Source organism: Magallana gigas, chromosome 7, assembly GCF_963853765.1.
Source record: "Magallana gigas chromosome 7, xbMagGiga1.1, whole genome shotgun sequence".
Lineage (NCBI taxonomy): Eukaryota > Metazoa > Mollusca > Bivalvia > Ostreida > Ostreidae > Magallana > Magallana gigas.
This window is the reverse complement of record NC_088859.1, coordinates 18986765-19007875: the sequence shown is the minus strand read 5'-3', so window position 1 is coordinate 19007875 and position 21111 is coordinate 18986765. Positions and strand designations below refer to the sequence as shown.

Below are 21111 nucleotides of genomic sequence, written 5' to 3'. Positions count from 1 at the left end.
ACTTCCAACTTGAGCAGACTGGGCGGCAAAACATAGAATGGATTGTTTGTTGATTTCTTGTTTAATATCTTTATAAGAATGTGTAATCTTGCACACCATTAAAGATGTTCTTTCTTCAATATTACAGATACAACATTAAGACCTCTCTACAGCTGGTTAACCGGTTCCTACTGGTCCCCGGGGCCCTTAGTGGTGCCAAGTACGCCCAGGGTGGGGAACTGTTCGCCCGGATGAAGCTAGACGATGAACTGTCGGAGGACTCGGCTGGGGGCCGCCTCATTCTGATGAGTTCCAACGTAGCGTGGCTGGCCCCATTCAACCCTGACGATAAAATGAACTCCAGGCAGAATAAAAAGGTATGGACTTTGCAGAAATAATCTGTTTGAATGTGAGTTAAACTGGTGAGCTCAATATTGGTGATTCCTATGATGAATATACATATTCCTTTTTACCATGGAAGGTTAATTGATTTAATTATTTCTGATTTAGGATTAATAATGGGCACATTATCTGAGATTATGTCAATTCTTCCATAACTTTCTTGCATTTATAGTAAAGAATGATTCGCCATCATGCTTGTTGATTTCATATCATATGAGGTTCTGCCTCAAGCCAATGCTTTTACTTACCATAGTTTATTTTTAAAAAAATAAATGAAACAATTCAATTTTTTTTATATAAATCCCTTTGAATACTCTTTGAATACTCTTTTCAACATTTAAAGAAAAGTGAGAAACTGAGTTAATTGTATTTTTCCTTGTTTATTGTAGGTATACCAAGTGTTACTGGAAGACAAAGGAAAGAACTTCATCTTTCTCCGACTGCCAGAGAAGTGTGTGTCAGAGCTGAATCTAACATGCGACCAAGAGTTTCATGCTGAGGTAAGGGTCATTGTAATTATATTGTATTATATATTGTAATTAAATAATATAAACAGATAATAAGCAATCATCATCACTGAAAATGAAATGAAATGAAAGCGTTTTGAAATGGTAATACAAATTATTGAAAGTAATGAATTAGTGTAAATTGCGCAGATTTACTGGTATATTTTTAAAGGCAGTTAAATATTCATTTTTCCTCGTTCCATACAGATCCAGTTCCAGCTGAACCGAGTCTCCATGTGTGAGATGCACTCGGCCATTGACCAACTGCCCACCCTGGACCTGGTATTTCCCCCACCCCAGAGGATTCCCTCCTCACCCTGGTACCCCGAGGAGTAAGCCATTACACGATTCATTTTATAGAAACTTGTATAAACAAGGTTCTCTATAATATGTAAACTATATTGAATTGAATTTTTCAAAAAAAAAAAATTCTGTTAAGGACAGATAATAAAACTTAATTATAAATGAATAAAAGAGTGAAAAAAGGAAAGACAGAATTCAATATCCTGAGGAGTTTTAAGTTACTGACCTGACGGTGTAACTTTCAGCATGGATTTTAGCGAGACAGTTAATGAACGATTGAATGAGAAGCAAAAGGCAGCCATCCGGGGCATTACGGCAGCAGGAGACAAGTGCCTCCCCCCTCTACTGCTGGTGGGTCCCTGGGGTACGGGCAAGACGTACACCCTGGCACAGGCAGCAAAACACGCACTGGAGGTAGAGGAGAACCGCATCCTCATCTGTACACACTCCAACAGGTACCTACATTGTGTAATCTTAGGTCGGTAGAGGATGAAAGGTATCCAAAACTTAAGATTAGACACTTAATTTAAAGCAATATGAGCTGTATTTCTTAGAATTTTATTTTGCTGCAAAAACCTGCTAGTACGACAAGACTGCGTATAACTTAAACTTTTTTGATAAATAAGAATTGAAAAAATCATTAATTTTTGTCAAAGGAAATATTTCTCTTCTAATGAATATAATTATAACTTATCAATTTTTGTACAGGACGACAATAATTCAGTTTTGCTCCAAATAAAGCTTCTTAACAGCCTTTTCCACAAAAATATGGCTAACAGAAATTTAAAAACCATGATATTTTTGTCATTTTAGTACATAAGAACATTTTAGTAAAAAAAAAATTCAACATGAAAAATGCAGCTCATATTGCTTTAAACAATGTCTGATCCTCAGCCATGTTCAATAACTCTTACTAAGAGTCTCTTAGATATCTGGAAATTATTGAATATCAAAGTTAAATATCTTTTAAATTCAATTTATAGATAAAAAATATGTAGATTAGATAACATAAGGGATGATATAAATACTTTGAGCCAAGTGTTGAAAAACCTTTTTGGTATTGCTTAGTAGTCTTAATAAGAGAAGTACAATGTAACTCTCAGCTGCTATGAATAAAATTTGAAGATATTATGTCTTTCTTCATTTGGAAATAATGATAAAAATAAAAAAAAATCTTTTTTTTTTTTTTAATTTTACTTACTGATAGATATTGACCATCAGTGTGTGTGCTACCAATATGACTATACAAAAAGATGTGACAATTTAGTTTTATTGTTTCTCATCTGCTTTTTTCAGTGCTGCAGATTTATACATTAAAGATTTTATTCACCCTATTGTGAAAGAGGGCCACATGGAGGCGGTACCACTGCGTATCTACTACCGCCACCGGTGGGTGCAAACCGTCCCCGAAGTGGTTCTGCAATACTGTCTCCTAGAAATGTCTGCCTCCCAGGGGAACTTCAGGATGCCTTCCAGGGAGGAGGTGGACAAACATCGCATCATCATCACCACGCTCAAAACTGCCCGATATCTGTGTGACCTTGACCTTCCTCAAGGTTAGTTTCCCCAAGAAATTCAGAATCTTACTGACATGATCTTTGATTTTTAAAAAAAAAAAAAAACCATGTTTTTCTTTTTCTAAATTTGCATGAAAATATTGAAAAGAAGTTTTAGATTTGAAGATAATTGCATTTTTTTACAGGATATTTTAGTCATATATTTGTGGATGAAGCAGCACAAGCTTTGGAGAGTGAGACCCTGATTCCTCTATCTCTGGCCGGCCGGACCACCAAAATCATCCTGGCAGGGGACCACATGCAGGTAGGTCAGATAGGGTGAGAGGGGAACTGAGATCAAAGTCATTAATTTATCAGTTTGAATGGTTGTAAGAAGATAGGCTTAGATCTAAGATATTTGGTACATGAAATATTTTACACTTGGATTTCTTGACTTGATTTATACATTGAATTGTAGTTGTAATTTTCTTCTTTTTTTGGGGGGGGGGGGGTGTTGTTATATTAGATGTTTGCAAATGTTATTGCTTGTCATTTAGTGATAAAGCTAGAGAAAAAATGTAATGTCAAGACAGATTAAGTAATAAGAAAAAAGTTAAATTCGTATTTCAAGAATAGCCATGTCATTGAATTTAAAATGTCACATTTCAGGATTTCTTATTAGATATACATTTTCTCTATTTTTCCCCAATTTACAATGTAGTGTCCTTAAATTACTTATGAAAAATCCATATGCATGATCAATATACTGTAGATTCCTGATTTTATGCAAGTACTGAATGTTGCTATCCGGCTGTTTTGTATCAAAATGCAAGAATATAAAATTGCAAATACAGAACTTTTATCCCAATTTCTTTAAGTTCTCCACTCTCAAAAAATAAAAGCAAAATCTTAAATTTTAATCTGCGAGAGGTGCTTGTCACAATTTCATGCAAATATAAATTCCTTGCGTTTAAAATTAGGAATTTACAGTAACACATATAAATTACAGTCTGCATACCAGTTTAAATGTGATTTCTTCTGTTATCTGTAGTTGAACCCAGAGGTATACTCGGACTTTGCCAAGCAGCAGGGCTTCCAGAAGTCTCTGTTGGACCGACTGTACGAGCTGTACCCTGACGACTGTCCCTGTAAGATCATGCTGTGTGAGAACTACCGCTCTCACGAGGCCATCATCGACTTCACCTCCGATCTCTTCTACGACAGTAAACTGATTCCCAGTGGGAACCAGCCAGCACATCCTAGCTATTACCCTCTGACTTTTTTCTCGACGCGAGGCGAGGACTTGCAGCACGAGAACAGCACAGGATTCTATAATATTGCTGAGGTATGTCTACTAAGTGAAAGGAAGAAAATAATTTGAGGATTTTTAAAGGGCCAAAAAAAAGCTTATTTATGTTATTTGGAAATAAATGTCGCATATTCATACTATGATAAACTGTTTCTTGTATTTTTTGTTTATTTTTTAACAAAATAATGAATTTTTTTACATCTGAATATTTGAAAATTTATTTTCATTATGTGAATGTATGATTTTTCTTACATAAGTACCAGTAATAATATTAGTGATTTAATTCTTTAAGATGAGACTGTTATGAAAATTAAAGGTATCATTATAACATTATTTGACAACATTCCAACTTAAGGTACATGAAGTAGTGGATCGAGTGGATGACCTACAGAAGAACTGGCCACCAGAATGGGGGGAGGTGGAGGGTAATATTGGAGTTGTGGCCCCTTATTCTGACCAGGTAACACTTGGATGAGAGACCAATATAGATACACAAGTACATATACATGATATCTGATAGAAGAGATTGTACTTGTGAACAGTAGGGCATTGATCGAAAGTGATGGAACTTGTGAAATATAGTGTTGGAATGTGTTTTAAGTGATGGTGTTGAGTAAATACTGTAAACCAATTTTTACTCGTGTGCTAGAAATTTTTACGAGGTCCTCAATTGTCTGTGATATGTTAATATTCAAATGATCTGTACATTGATCGTGAAAATAAGACATTGGATCTAGTGTATTCTTTAATATAAATTCTTTGCAATATAAAGTTGCTGCGAATAAAAGTTGTCAAACTTTTTTGAAACTTTGTACAATAGCAATGGCTTCTAAATAAAACATCTTAAAATGTGTGAAAATGATTTCAACATCCATAAAGTTTCTTCTTTTTTGCATTCAGGTGTTTAGGATTCGTGGCGAGCTCAGGAAAAGAAAAATGCAGTATGTCAGTGTAGAGAGAGTTTTTAATGTTCAAGGTATTGAATTTGTTTTGTTTATTTATATCATTATTATATAAATTATATCTTATAGTCAGAAAATTTTAATAATGAGAATAATTGTGACCAAGACAGAGGCATTTTAAGAATTTAAGCTAAGATTTACATGACAACTATTCCAGTTCTTGAATAGGGAATATAGAACTTGACAGACAAAACTATCTTCTCTCCCAGGTAAACAGTTTCGTGCCATCATCCTGAGCACGGTCAGGACCAGACACACCTGTAGCTCCGACGCATCCCAGGAGGATGTCTATGACTACGGCTTCCTGTCCAACGTCAAACTGCTAAACACAGCGCTCACCAGAGCCCAGTCTATTGTTGTTGTTGTAGGGGACCCCCTGTCTCTTTGTCTCGTAGGCAAGTGCAGGTGAGATTTTCGCTTGTTTGTTTTATTTCTATAACATGGCCATAATCATGATCAAATGATAGGGGAATTCGGCTCTTTTAAATCTCTGTAATAGAATTATCTTGCTGCATTTCATTTTTGTGTTAAATACTGCACTGAGGGAAATATTTCTCCTGTTTTATTTTCGCCTCTTTCACCCTTGCTGTTTGCAGGAAAATTTATGACCAAGTGAATTCAAAACAAATTTTAAATTACCATGATAATGAATAAACGTGTATCTCACAACTGTGTCTGGGCAAATTTAAGATGAGGCAAAACCGTTCACACCAAAGGGGGAAAAATACTTGGGGCGAAAATAACCCTCTATACAGCTGGACTAGCTTTGTCTTGGGTATTGAACCCTGTTTTGGTAGGGGACTACCAGTAAATCTAATATTTTATGTCTGGAATTATGAAGTTAATCTTTCAGAACCCTGTTTAACAAAGGGGTGAATTTGATATTTTATTTATGAAATTACAGAGTTTATCTTTCAACAATTTAAAAGAAAACTTATAGGTCTGCATTTACTTTGGTCAATTTAACTGAACTTGTTTTCTCTTTCAAATTTCAGAAAAGTATGGGAATATTTCCTGGAAACGTGTAATGAGCATAAAAGTTTCTTTGGCCTGAAGTTCAGTGTTCTGAAGGCCCAGTTAAACAGTGCTGAGCTGAGAAAGACTTATGTCCTCAATCCCTTAGCCCCAGAGTTTGTTCCCAACCGCCTGTACCATGTGACCAGTCAAACCAATGTAGGAGCTGGGGCCTCAGGTGGTCCAAACGCAGCCAACCCTGGGTACTTTTTGGGACAAAAAATGATGTACCCTGGAGGACCATATTCTCAACAGGTATGGCAGTTTTTCAGTGTGTTGTCCTCTTTTTGTGGGATTTTTCATTGATATCAGCTTACATATATTATGGAAGCGGGTTAAATAGGTTTTGCCTGCTACTCAAATCATTTGATTTGTCAATGAAATTTGTTTAACTAAATACATATTTATAGTAACTTGTTATGAAGTGGGTTAAATTTCCAATATAAATAAATAGTGTACAATTTGAGTATTTCAGTGAATGATTTATCGAATGTAATTGAAGAAAAATAACTGGTTGGTTTTCAGATGTATGTTCCTCTGCCCTACCAAGGCTACTATCCCCCAGTTATGTACAGACCTTATGTGTCCCCGTTCATTGGTGGGGGAGGAGTTGGAGGAAGAGGAAGAGTACCAGCTAGAGTTATCTACCCCAGACAATTGCCTGTCAATGGCTCCTCAACAAAATCCTCATCTCCTGCTAAATCTTCGGGATCTGACACAGAGAGAGTAGCCAGCCCTGATATAACAAGAAACACGGAGTCTCCCCAGGGACAAGGGTCTGTCAAGAAGGGGCAGTCCTCTAGGAGCAGGGCAATGGTGTATGTGCCAAGGATACCAGCTCCTTATCCTGCCATGTACTATCCTTATCAGCCTTATCCAGGATATTACTACCTACCCGAGGACCCAAGGTTAGCCCAGACTCATGCAAGGTACCCTTACATTGCCCCAGGGATACCACCCCAAGTGTATCCACACCCTTACCCGGCTGGCCCATACATCGGTACTCCAATCAGACCACCTCAGGGTGGTTCTCCTGAGAATACCCCTTCACCGGGTGAAAGAAGTCCCAACTCCCAAAGGAGCCACTCTCTGTCTCCAGGACCCCAGAGACCTCCAAGATCACAGTCTCCTGCTATGTCTCCAAACTCTGCTGCCGCTGTTGCTGCTGCTGCAGCCGCTGCTGCTGCTGCTGGGGCAGGCCCCCATTTCCAGTTGCTGCCCAACGTGAAGCACATCCCTGCCCATCTGTATACCAAAGCAGGAAGTTCTGCAGGCAACTCCAGGTCTAGCACTCCTCTAGGTGGGAGAGATTCACCTGCCACTGAAAGAGCTGGGGAGGAGGTGAGAGCCAGCTTTGAGCATGATTATCTGAAGTCTGTTAGTCCGAAACTGGACTTGCAAGAAAGGAGAGCATCTGCACAGAGCCCATTGGCAAGGGTTATCTCACAAAGACAAGGGTACATTCGAGATGAGCTGGAGGCTATGACATTACCTGGAGGTCAAAGGACTCACTACCAGAATATTGTCACCACAACAAGGAGTAGCAGTGGTTCCATGCAGAACGGGTCACGAGTGATGGAGAAAGGTAGGAGCAACAAGAAACCGTCAAAATTAGAACTCCACTCAACGACAGGATTCAGCCGGCAGTTCAGTGAAGACATCACCACCCCAACGGAAATCACAAACTTGGTGAAGATGATTGACGACAATGATGATGTGGACATGGAGACCAGACAACTGACCCACCAGTCATATGCCGCACAGAAAAACACCTCTGGGCGTCTGTACCTGAATATCCCCTCGCAGCAGGAACTAGCCATGGGAGAATCTGCTTCTTCATCCCCGCCCTCAGGGAGTCCTCCATTGGGTGACCAGAAACCGACCTATGCCGGTGTACTGAGAAGGAGACTGCCCTCAGCTCAGGGGGACATGGACCTCAGTTTGCTTGAGCCCCAGACACCCCACACTCCTCTTGGATTCACGACTCCTGGTACAGAAATCGACACGGATCCACTGGGCATTCTTCGAAATCTGAACATCAATTCTTCGGCTGAGAATCAAAGAACTTACAAGTATTTTTCTTAGGCTGAGTCTTGGTTTGTTTTGAAACTGACTAAAAATTGATAAAACACCAGTTACTTGATATTACCGTAATTGAAGGACAGAAGTACGTGTAGATAGATTTTTAACATGAGCTATGTAAGAGAAGCGTTTCAATATTTATTTATAATGCTACATGTAAGTAGAGTACAAATATGTTAGATGATATAGAGAAACCAATACAGTTATTGCCATGTGAGGTAATATTTATTTTTATATGACAAATTTTTCTCATGTTGAAGTGGTGCATATTTTCTCTATCAAAGCGTGCTTTGCAGTAACTGTTCCTTTCTTCCAACACATATCTTTTGATTATTATAGATGTAAAACATTAAATGTTATTGGATCTTTATTTATTTTACAGATGAGTTATTATCTGTAAAGTTTATGTGAAGTTAAACTCTCTGCAAGAGAGGCTCCTTTTCTTGTTTTAGACTTTTAACCTGCATTTATTACAAAGCAGATAAATGGTAATGATGGCATGTAAATGTAACATTATGGAAAATTAGCTTTGTATTTTTATGATGTTGTTTTGACCCTACTGAAAGCTTTTTAGGAATTTAGACAGTCATTAACCAAACTTTAGTTAAATTAAGAAATAGACAGGATGCTAAAGTATGTTAATTATTACATAATGTAATGTATAATTATACCTATTGCAGAAAATCTGGATTTTCATTTATAAAAATTTATGCTTTTGGTTCTTCCTCTAAAGTGAAAATTAAAACTAAATATTTTCATGAGAATCACTAAGAGTTGTTTCCCTTTTTAAAGTTAATATTGGTATTTTTAAGTGTAATAAATTAGAATAATAAATCCATCTCTAATATCTACTGGAAAACATTTTGGGGGGAATGGAAATGAAGGGATTAGGATTCACAACCTCATAAATTTGTTGAGTAATGCTGTCTTATTTCCTTTATGTCAAGCAGCTGTACATGTGTGAAGCATGTAGTACTGTTTTTATCGAGATGATGGTGGAATGATGATGTCATAAATTATGATGGACATCTTAGATTTTTTTTCCTCAATTAAGATTTGTATATATGTAAAATTTTGTGTACATGCTATTGTATTAACCCGACAGAAAACCCTAGTGTCTAATTTATGATTCTAATCTTTTGGATGTTTATAATAAGGCTCAAATCAAGATATTAACTGATTTTGTTAGGGTTTTTTTTTTTAAAGAAGGATTGGATAAGTTTTATAACATGATCCAATTAGTACTAGTATTATATAGTTGGCATTGTTTCCAGTAAAATGAAAGTGATTTTTTTAAACATGAGACCCAAAGTGGCAGAGTTTCCCCCCTTTGTTGGACAATCATTGTTGAACAAACGCCATTTTGTTAAGTTTATTTTAGTTTTTAAGAAGTACTGTCCATCTTAGTATTCACACCTGAGTGAAGTTTGCACACACTGCAATATACTAGTGTATCTTGAGCTTTGTAGTAGTTAGTTAGTGAATTGCAACAGAAATATATACAAACATGTATATATATCTAGTGTTTTAAGCTGCTTTTTATGTGCGTAAATGTCTAATGATTTATATAGTGCTGTGATTACTGATTTGGTATTTTAAGTGTCTAATTAAATAACCGACAATTGTACATAAAGATATATATAAATGCTTGGCACTCGCACATTAGTTTCTATGGGAAAAGTGCATTCCTCTTTTGTCGATTTTTCTTTGGTAGCAAAATCTTAGTTTTCCCTTGGTTTATTTATGTTGTTTTGTAAACTGAAAAGTTTTGGAGTGCAGTGTTTACGACCAAAGTACACTTTGGAAAAGTGAAGTTTGAAGATGATGATGATTTTTTTTTTTGCAATGGAATTGTGTTTTCCTTCCCTTCGCTGGCTGAGCTATTCAGTGCTTTCACAGCTTTCACCATCCATTTAATGTTGAATTAGTTGTACATTTATTTCAACAAAAAGAAAAAAAAACGTAGAATTTTTTTGTAAAAGGAAAAAAAATCATAATAATTGGATTTTCTGCTTCCTTATAATCTCTGCAGTATAGCAGTCCCTTGGTCAATTTTAGCACTTGTTCTTGAGATTGAGCTTGGGACGTTAATTAACATTGTAATCTGGACAGCTTTCCATTAGTGGATGGGATGATTGCTTTGGGGCTAAGTTTAGCCTGGACTGGTGAAGTTGGACGCTCCTCCATTTTATATCTCGTAGCACCGTTTCCTTGTATGGTATTTGGACTGTTCATATGGTGTGGCAGCCATTTTCCTGGCTTCTCTACCAACTTCATGTCATGCCCGAGATGCTGGTTAGATGTCCTGAGATATCTCACTGAATTGTCTAGGTTATATGAAGTGAAGTGGGTAGAGGGGTCAGAGAAAATGTCTAGACTGTTACACTGAGATAGAACTTAATATTTACTCTTATTACTAGATATTGTGTATTATTTATAATCTAGCTGTGGTATTAATCGGATTTAATAAACCTGTTAATCTTGCATTGATTTATTGTTTTGAGTTATCTGTTTTATATACTTCATTTTAATGTACTTGTGTTGCACAAAACATCGATCAGCATTGGGAAAAGTGGAGGTTGTAGAATGCCACTTTCAGTACTTTTAGTACTTCGATTAATACGATTTATATTTTTCGTCCCTTCAAAGTTGGTATACATCAGTAATAGTGATCTAAATTGAATTAGCTACATGTAGTATTCGATGAAGCTTTTAGAAAGTATCGGACATTTATATACGTCCATGCATAACCTGGGCAATGTGTTTATAGATTTAATGCGACTTACTATAACACGTTTTATGTATCGCACGTGTGGATTTATATTTCCGCTGTGTCACCTATCTTGGTATACCTGTCGATTTAATTAATCACGTTAGCGCGTTAATTAGATGATATCGCCTTCCTGGTGGCCACATTTAAAGTAACCAGGGTGCTTTGAAAACATCTGTACATACATATAGTATTGTATTTGTATTGCGTTTGCACGAATTCGGGTGCACGCATCGATTTGGTCGCATACCTATATCGCAGTCCTTCAACTTCTTGACAAGTGAACGGCACATGATAGAGTATTTCGATCAGAAATATTATCTTTGGGTAATAAAATTATATTAAAATGCTACATAATAGGACTAATATACATAAATATAAACACAAAAGCTAAGAAAAAATAAACTGAAAAAAATTATCATATTTATTAATCTAGGGTTTTTTCATATACTATAACCATGCATGTTTTTCTCATCAAACAATTATACTGTATGTTTGATAAAAATGAAGCTTATATATGAACAAAGTCAATATACATTGTATGAATAAAAAACAATTTTTTATGTACATGTATATATATGTATGTAAATTAATCAGGAATCTTATAATACATGTATGTAAAGGCAAATTGACAGTCTGATTAGGAATTGTGGCTCGTTAAAGCTTAATATTACAATTATCCAAAAAATAATACCACCAAGTTATTACACTGAAGCGAAAATAAATCCAGCTACTGAATTGTGCAATCTACATCAGCGTGGGACTAGCATATGCATGTACATATATATATTTCAATGCAAAAAAATATTTGTATTTGATTACATTTGAGTTTGTTAATGAACCCTTCTATCCATCACACCCTATATCCTCCAAATATAAAATCATATATTTTTAAGAACACATTGGAACGATGCATTATATTACATTGAAGGAATTTCCATTCAAGTTTAAAATAAAACAACGTGCGTCATCAATTGAATTTTTTCAAACGCACGTGTACATTTTTTATCTTTTAGACGAGGTGCTGTTACGTAACTTTCACCACCCTGTTCAGTTCAAGGCATATGTACATGGAATGAGAAAGCAGAGTGCGCAATCAAAATTGCGATTAAGTTGATAACTGAATTTGTGAATGCACTAGCTGGAATATAGCCCATAATAAGTTCATTCATTATTGTGTAATGATAACTGCTGTTCCAGAAATTAAAATAGCTATCCCCGAATGACTATGTAGACCAATCATGCTGTGTGAGTTATTAGTCATAAAACCACTTTCTAAGGAGTCTGTACTTGGCGGGTGACACACCTACCCACCTTCTATTTTCTTGCGGCTGCCAAAAGTCATCGTCTGATGAATCTTCACTGTAATCGATGTCGGTTTCAGAAAAATCGTGTTCAGAATACTCATCTCGTATTTCCAAGCTGCTCTCGTCGTCTGCAGCATCGCGATAAAGAGGCTGCAAGGAGAGAGAGTTATTCACAAATTGATCCATGTTTTCAATATGTACTTCTCTGATCAAATCGTGATCCTTATCCAAAACCTCTGTCTCCATCACTCTTCCCTTGTTACCGTTTTCTTCGCCGTAAGAATTTCCATTTTCCTCATTTGATTGTAAATCACACTTATTGCTATTTCCTTTATCGTCTGCTTCGTTCAAATTTGTATGATCGTCTTTATTTCCTCGAGATATGACTTGCACGCCCATGTCTTTTGTCTCGGCGAAATCGGAATCATTCCCCACCCCAACGTCACAAATCTGGACCCCTTGCGCATTCACCCTCCACGGGCTCTTGTGCTCTTTGAGCTTCGGCATACCTGGGAACACGGGGCTGGTAATGTATGGCATCTCATGCTCGTTAAAGTCTATATCTATTCCCAGATCGTCATCATCTGAAAAATCCGAGTCAGTAAAGCAGGAATTCGAATCGTAACCATTTTGCGACTCCAAGCACAGTCCTAAGTCAGCCATAGCGTTGCACAACGAACTTGTGGCGCAAATAGGAGAAAAGTAGTGCCCTATGCTTTCACATGCATTTTACTTTTCTCATTTCTCTATCTATAAAATTCAATGCATTTGTTGTTTGTCCTCCATTAGAATATGAAATACCCAATACACAGGATTCTTTTCCTTTAAATATATATCCTTTTGTCGCAAATAGGACCCCATTATCGAATTTTATCCCGTTTACCTCATGCCAAGACAAATATTTTTTGAGTATCTATACAATCGATTAAGTAAGCGAATATTTATATCGTCAAAATGACTTTGATAGTTCGACGAATCTTTTTAAATGTTTCGATTGAAAGGCACGAAGCAGCTAATTTAAATAGAAAACAGCCCTCAGAGAGACGGCATAACTGTTGTCATTATATAGCACTGTTCAGATAAATACATACACCTTGTGTGTTAATATGCGTCTTAATTATTGCTTCTCATTGATAAAGTTTAAAATGCACGATGGACGGTGACTGCCATTATACGCAGTTAGACCACATTTAGGGGACCCGTGACAGACATTAGATGGATTATTAAACCAATCAATTTTAGATTTTAATCAATATCGGAAACATGTCAAAAATACCGCTACGTTTATAGCTGGAGATCTATCATATTGTACATGCATGCCCGCGCGGATCTAGAGGGGGTCCGGGGCGCTCCTGCATGATAAAATAAAACTAATTAAATTCACACAGTGAAAAAAAAAAAAAAAATAGGCCTCGAACCCCCTCCCTCCCCCGGCGAAAAAAAAAGAACAACCATTCCTCGTCAACCTACCAAAGAAAAAATCTAGATCCACGCACGGATATATGGTCAGATTGTGGGCGCTTGTTGATTTATACAAGGTGGTCCGATATAGAACTCAAACTGGCACTAGTACATTAATTATTCGAAAATCTAAAATGGGGACAAAAATCTAAGGAAATTAAAAAAAAAAAAAATAAAAAAAAATCAAAATGCCTAATAATTATTTCATTCAAAATAAAAAAAAAACCCACAACCGAATTAATATAATATGTACATGTATATAAATGTATATACAAGTTACATAAGATTATGAATATTAAATATTGTTTTCCTGGTTGTCTCATAATGGAGATTGTACCAAAATTAATCACGTTTTATACCTTATTGTGCATCTGTGTGTGTGTGAGATATAACAAGGTGAACTGATGAAGATGAAGACTAAATTTGCCTCTTGCTTTTATTTAACCAAAATTGATCAAGAATGGGTGAAGTTTCATATTTATAAATGTAATTGAAAAATTGCGACCATGTTACATATGATAATGAATTTTTTTTTTCATTTTTTTTTCTGTCTCCACCCTTATTCTAACAAGTGATTTCAAACCGGTAAATGTATTCATACATTATTTTACGTTAAAATATTATATTATAATTTGCTGCCATTAGGTGCACTGATATTTTATATCCATTACAACAAACTAGCAAACTACGATATTCGATTCTTATTTCGGTACACATCAACCCCCCCCCCCCCAAAAAAAAATCATTTTATAAAAAGAGAAAGAAACAACATATTTTGAGGTTACCCAAATTGTAATTGGTTGCTACTTCATTCAATAGAACAAAGTTATTATACAATGTAGGGATACCATATACATGTATACATAAAATTAATGATGTATTTGTCATCTAATTTATATAAGCAATTTATTTATGATATCATGTTTGTATTGGCCAAGTCCCTCTGTCAATGTCCAGAATGAGTCAGTGGAAAATAATGCAATGCCCATAAAAGTTTCTAAAGAACACTCTGTTTTTCGTATGTTTTCCGTGGTACCACCTCGTCAGCTCCGATAAATATACATGTACATGTAGCTACATATTAAAAACTGAATCACGATTGAAATACAATGTTCAATATAAATAGTAGTTTAATACATTTTAAACAACTCTATTCAAGTCCTGTTGTGCATGTCTGCGATTCTAAATGTCTGCTATTTTTGTCCGCCGTCATTACTATATAAGCGATGACGTAGAAAACAGACTCGACGAGCAAAAGAGAAAAGAAAAAGAAAAACAGAAGTTTGTTTAAAGCGGAACACAGTTTGCCCACGTCGTCGGTCGGTTCGTGCAACTCTCCTGCGTCCTCTCTGATGGCGTCATGATAGTCATGCGACTCAGTATTACCGTCTGCTATATTAGATAAATCGTCTGCTTCTCTTTCACGAGTACAGTCGTCTGCTCGACTTTTGCAAGAAAATAGCCCTAGCATTTTGTGGACCCAAGGGGCAACTTTCCTGTTTTTTCGATGAAAGAATTGCGTTACCAATGTAACTGCTATCACTATGCAAGTGCTGCATCCGAGTTTAAAAACAAGAACGTAGCTAAGAAGAGGCATGGGATTTGACGTTTCCGGGATTATTTCCCCGATATAAACCATGAACACCGTGAAAGACAACAGAACAGTAATTGAAAACGATATTCTTTCTCCAGTTTGAATTGGCTGAAAGAAAACTGTTAAATTAAGAAAACCTAGCAGCATCACCGGAAGTATGATATTCACAATTGCAAATGTCGGCCGTCTGTGAATGATGACGGGGAACGCTACGGTAGTTAACTGTCGACTGGGAAGTTTCACAATGCACGGGTTCATTGTCTTGTAAATCCACTTACCGTCGTCATCTCGGTCAGCAAAATTATCCTTGATGATAGAGTCTTTCATAATGTACATTGTTAAAGGTGATGCATATTCGGGGAAGAGAAAACTTTCGAAAGGGATGAACAACAAAACGCACTCGTGAGAATCAAAGGGAAAGTACTTCACGTTGGGGTCACACGTGACGTCAAAAACGCCAGCTACTAATAAATTGGCGGTTCCATCATACGAATACCAGACGACAAACTCCTCCTTCTTATCTTTGATAATGACGAATTTCGAGAAAGTGTTCAGCAATGAAATTTGTGGCTTCCACACTTCCGACGACATGAAAGGCGTCAGGAAAGTGTTGTTGAATTTTTTGGGATCCCAAGACAAGCGTTTATCTGACCAGTTCATCCTCAGCATTCCGTTACATTCAAAGCGACCGCGTATGTCGTCAAAATCGTTCAGGTTTAGAAGTTCAAAATATAGGCCTACGTTGATCTTTATGGACGGAGGAAGAGTTTTCCTGTAATTAGATTTACCTTCCCTCTCGTTCATCAGATAGTCCTGCAATTTCGCTGTCTCTCTCAGGAAAACATCGTCTCCTGAATATTCCGACTTTGAAATCTTTCCTGAAAACAGTAGCAGCACAGCGTGCATAAGATAAAACATGATGGCGAATAATTCAGAAAAGGTTAATTCAAAACTTTTTCCTATGTATCTTGGAGATTATTTGGATAAGAGCTGGTGAGAAATAACACTGCTGGCGGGTTTGTTTCGATATATCTCGAGAAAAAGGGAAATTTATAAACAGTTGGGTATATAGAATCAAGGAAACAGACTGTTCGGTATATATGTCATCAACCAAGGGGCAGATACACACAAAGTTGTAGGAATTGGTGTGCGTACTTGTCTAAATACGTTTGGAAAATAAACACGTACCATATGGGTTTTCAGAAAGTATTCACAGTTTCAATGTTTAAATGTAAGAGACTGTTATTATACTCTTATTGCATAATGTAGTTACATTATTATGTAAATATGAATATATAACTCGACACATCATTTACTTCCACAAACAGTTTTTAGAAGTAGTCGCATCGATTGCTATGGAATTAGTCGTTTTACATAGAAATCATAGAACAGGAAGCTATTGTACATATCTAATATGTGGCACTCAGTACTTTTTAAAGCACTAACCGGAAAAATGATATTTACCACATGAATGAATGGAATATTTTTAATGTACATTTTCTATTTGGGACCTACAAGGTAAAACCCCTTTAACTTGTTTTTTTTTACAACAAGTAAAAATTAACAGCAAAAAATACATTTTAATTAAACAATAACTTAAGCAAGAAAAGAAAAAGTAGACACAGAAACACAAACATACCATCAATTAATTAAATACGTATTCGTTTATTGCTATGCATTGTAAAGCATCTTGGTTGCATAACTAGCGTATCATAGTTTTAGCTAATCATAACAATAACTGCATAAATTACAACCGAAATTGAAAAAGAACAAAAGGAAACGACGAAACAGAGACAGTCAAAAGCATGTCCAACGTGTCTCCATCTTATGTGTTTATCGAAGCGGTTGATTTCTTTGTCAATAATTCTTTCATCGTTTTCTGCGATTTCATTGGTGATATTAAATGGTTTCGGGGCGGTCTGGAAAGTTATAAATGTCGTCACAAGTCTTTCCAGCCATTCTGGGACTTTTTGGTCCTCCGGTTTATAATACAAACGAAGTCCAAGAATAGAGACCGCAACAATGATTCCGCTCTCAGCCAGCATCCATGTCAATACATAACAAAGAATCGGAACCGGGTCCGTGTTTTTGGGCATCACTGTACTCACAATGGTCATGAAGACGGCGAATGAGAGGAGAACTGTGATTGCGTACGAGATCCGCTCCCCGCACTCCGACGGGATCAAAAACACACAGGCATTCAACAAGCCCAAGCAAAGGATCGGAATGCAGACAGTTAAAATGGAAAACTCGGGGCGCCTCTTGATTTTAAATTTGTAGACTGCGCATGAAAACAAATCGAACAAGTTTGAATCGACGACACTGTCAAAAAGGTCCCATTCTCCATAATTTTCATACACGTCTAATTTTAGTTCAGGAATAAGCAGAATTTCATTGAACACATGGTCAAGATTGATGAACTTAACATTGCAGGAATGAACATCAAACGGGTAATATCTGAGATTGGGTTTGCATGTACATCTAACCGTTCCTCCTTTTATCAGTATTGCCAGCCCGTTGAAAAATATTCTGACTGAAAATGGATCCTCTGGAAATATCGGAATTCGGTCACTAGGGTTGGCAATTGAGAGATGTGGAATCCAAACTCTCTCCTCTGGAAGCACTATATGTGTCAACCCACCGTATTCCTTAGGAGACCAACTTAAATATGCGTCTACCCAACGAATATCTACTCCCATAGCAACGGCTATTTGTCCCGCAACCTCATTAAAGTCGGTTATCCCCCTTGGTATAAACCTTACCGTTACATTCATGACTTCATCGTGTCGTATTTTCGGCATAATCACATTGTCGTATCCCTTAAACAAATCATTCAACAGTCGCTTACGCAGCTAGGTTAAGGCCTCCCATAGATTTCACCTCATGAATATCACGTGACATTTCATGACGTTAGCTCCGCCCATTATTCATGTTTTCATCTTTTTCCTACTTTCGATATAGTAAAGCGATCGCTGTAAAAATTTATCGATTGACTGCTTTAAATAATCATTTTGAATTTTATTTTAAAGAATATTGTATCGAAAATATGTGACTAAAGGTGTTTATTTCTTAAAATTACATTGTCGTTTGCTTGCCATCCGCGTCAACACAGCGCTTTCACTCGCCTTGTTTTGGTTGCGAACAGCTGACAGCGGTGTGTCAACATTTTCATAAGATGCATGGCCTGCAAGACGCCGAGAGTGGAAAATGCAGCTCAACCATCGTTTGAGAGATAATAAAGGTATGTTTTAATACAGAATAGGTAGTGTTGACCTTTTATTTTCAAATCATTTGCTCTTTTCAGTCCATGCAGTGTACATGTACGTTACACACGTGTTGTTTTGCACATCATCGCTGTTTTGAATTATTATTTCTTATTAGGCTATTATTTTGTGTATTGAACTACACACCAGACACTGTAAACATTGCACTTGAAATAGGTGGGGTTCCCAGGGTACACAATTATAGAATTCATTAGGGCCTATAAAGTGCATATGCATGTTTGCATGGTGATTATACATATGTTTTGCACTTCAGTAAATTTTTGGATCTTAGATGATATAATTCATTTTGCTGGTATAGTTTACAGTAGATATCTGTAAAACTGTTTTGAATTCTTTTTTGTTATTATGCTATATATACATACTGTATGTACATGTGTGTCTTAGTTCCGGTTTGTATTGAACTATTGTATATACACACCATAATACATGTAGGCTAGCATACACTGTATAAACATGTGGGGTCCCATGGTACACAAGTGTAGAATGATGTAATCATCAAGTGCATGTATGCATCATGATTTCTTTACTTTATTTTAATAAAACAATACTGTATCATATTGCCATCTACAGCTTCATTTATGAATTCAAATGTTCAGAAAGATTTGTACTACATATTCAATTTGTATGTGCTGCATTAAAAATATATGATTAATATATTTGATGTGTTAAATATGTGCAGTTATGCTTCATAATAATCTGATAATAAACCCCAACCAGTAAAATCTAACATATATGGTGGTCAGACTCGGCCGCTTGAGACCAGGTTGCATAGTGGCTAGATAATATTCGAAGGGCACAAGCTTTAAACTGACCTGGTTTGTTATTATTATTCACTACCTTATCCACATGTATATGCATACAATAACATATACATTTCCTCAATAGCAGACTTTTTTTTTAAAACTTAACCAATGTAAATTAAACTTACCGGTATATGCTATTCTAGAATTCATTTATGTATTTTCTTAAAAGAAGATTTTAAATTTTTAAATTGAAAAGAACTTAATATATACATTACCCTAAGGTCAGAATTTTAGGGTATTTATATTCCCAGATATTCATAATACAGTCTTTTCTGGATTTTTTTTTACAGAATCATTGTTATTTGTTTTGAGTTATGGTTTATCTTTATGTAATTACATATTGATTCACTTCTCGGTAAAGTGTTCATGCATAGCACATGTACATTGTGTACAAACAATTTTGAGATAACAACTACATGTGTATGTTGGATTAATTGTTACTGTGCTCAGCTTATGTGTGACATTATGGACAATTCATTGATAGAAAAAAAAATGAAACTAATGGAATTATAATGTCAAAGATTATTTCGAGAAGAGATATATAGTACTGTATATCAAAAGAAATTAAATATTTACTACATGTATCACGCTTTGAGTAAAGCAGACTCTCTCTCTCTCTCTCTCTCTCTCTCTCTCTCAATTTGATATGTGTTAATAGTTTAGACCTAAGCTATTTGGTTTGGTTTTTGTACTGCCATCTTGTCATATGCATAGATCCAGAAATTTTTTTTCCAGGAAGGGGAGGGGGGAGGAGGTCCGAAGGGTAATTGTTTTTTTTCATGTGGTCTGAGGCATATTTGCGATAATTTTACAATGTAACATCTTCCTCCCTTCTAGATCCGCGCGCATGTTTTCATACATATGACACTGCATGGTCAGTGTATTTTTTTGGTAACAAATATTCATGTATTTGCTATGCATATGTTCCCCCAGCTAATTGATTTTTTAAAATTTTTATTTCAGCCCAACATGGACTTCTGCTACCACCTGGCGACATGGGTTTTGCGGGTCGATTCTTGTGGTTTAAATTCAACTCTTGAGGTTACCCTGTCTTCCCTACCCACATATTCCCTGTGTTCTACAGACTATTTAATAAAAGAAATAACCTGATAATGCATAAACATGATGGATAAAAAGGTGCTCATCATCATGCTTTGGTGTATTTTGAATGTGTGAAGACATTATTAAAAACAAAATTTAAGCTGTTTAAAAAAATTACAATTGTGAGTTTTGAAATTTTGCTTTTCAATAAAAGTATAAATTGATGCCTTTATTTTGTATACCGGTAATTCATTTGATATCATATGCACTAATTTTTATATACAATTATTTATGAAAATCTTGACAAATATGAGGTTCAGTGTGTCTTTAAAAGAATTCTGTATCTTAATATGATGAAAAAAATATTCTGATTTTATGGTAGAGATACTCTTATAGTTATAAGCAAGATTAACTTACGGTATATCGTGGCAGAGACACCATGCGCGGATCCAAAAAAAATTCCAGGGGGGGGGTGGGGGTGTCTGAAGGATGAAGGGGGGGGGGGGGGTAGTCGTGCCAGAGGCATATTTGCGATGATTTTACTAGACGTATGTAAATTTAATAAATTTTCATTTTCCAGGGGGGCTGGGACTCCTCTTACCCCTCCTCTAGATCCGCGCATGGACACACTTGATAACAATATCAAATTACATATTTAATAAACAGGGGTAGATTGAAGCAGGTATTTAGCATAAGATGGGGGGAGGGCGGTCCCCCCCCCCCCCCCCCCCCCGCTTTTTATTGCCGAATTTTTTTTTTAAATTTACATATAAGAAATTAATATGCATGGAGTTGGCC

The 21111-nt window shown here is 36.2% G+C and overlaps 2 protein-coding genes and 1 long non-coding RNA gene across 6 annotated transcripts in view; 2 read left to right on the top strand and 1 right to left on the bottom strand.

Moving 5' to 3' along the window:
- LOC105337397 (probable helicase with zinc finger domain) overlaps window positions 1-10543 on the top strand; it is a 30304-nt gene extending 19761 nt beyond the window's left edge. For all 4 annotated transcript variants that reach the window (XM_034457132.2, XM_034457128.2, XM_034457131.2 and 1 more), the window contains 12 exons: window positions 128-356; window positions 771-881; window positions 1095-1219; window positions 1436-1645; window positions 2487-2746; window positions 2893-3011; window positions 3738-4031; window positions 4351-4455; window positions 4896-4971; window positions 5167-5362; window positions 5953-6226; window positions 6497-10543. In XM_034457132.2, coding sequence (XP_034313023.2) covers window positions 128-356; window positions 771-881; window positions 1095-1219; window positions 1436-1645; window positions 2487-2746; window positions 2893-3011; window positions 3738-4031; window positions 4351-4455; window positions 4896-4971; window positions 5167-5362; window positions 5953-6226; window positions 6497-8056 — 3559 coding nt within the window. In that variant the 3' untranslated portion in view covers window positions 8057-10543. The remainder of the gene's footprint in view (window positions 1-127; window positions 357-770; window positions 882-1094; window positions 1220-1435; window positions 1646-2486; window positions 2747-2892; window positions 3012-3737; window positions 4032-4350; window positions 4456-4895; window positions 4972-5166; window positions 5363-5952; window positions 6227-6496) is intronic.
- Window positions 10544-14439: 3896 nt separating this feature from the next.
- On the bottom strand, window positions 14440-18026 carry LOC105337396 (neuronal acetylcholine receptor subunit beta-4). The gene has a single exon (XM_066066011.1). The coding sequence runs from the start codon at window positions 17984-17986 to the stop codon at window positions 16904-16906; it is 1083 nt and encodes a 360-aa protein (XP_065922083.1). The 5' UTR covers window positions 17987-18026; the 3' UTR covers window positions 14440-16903.
- Window positions 18027-18031: 5 nt separating this feature from the next.
- Window positions 18032-20538, top strand: LOC117690784 (uncharacterized). The gene is made up of 2 exons (XR_010707592.1): window positions 18032-18426; window positions 20236-20538. It is a non-coding gene; the product is annotated as an uncharacterized lncRNA (long non-coding RNA).
- The last annotated feature ends 573 nt before the right edge of the window (window positions 20539-21111 follow it).

Bases quoted from the DNA above. Each gene is read 5' to 3' on its own strand.
- LOC105337396 (XM_066066011.1), bottom strand. From the start codon at position 17,986: ATGCCGAAAATACGACACGATGAAGTCATGAATGTAACGGTAAGGTTT.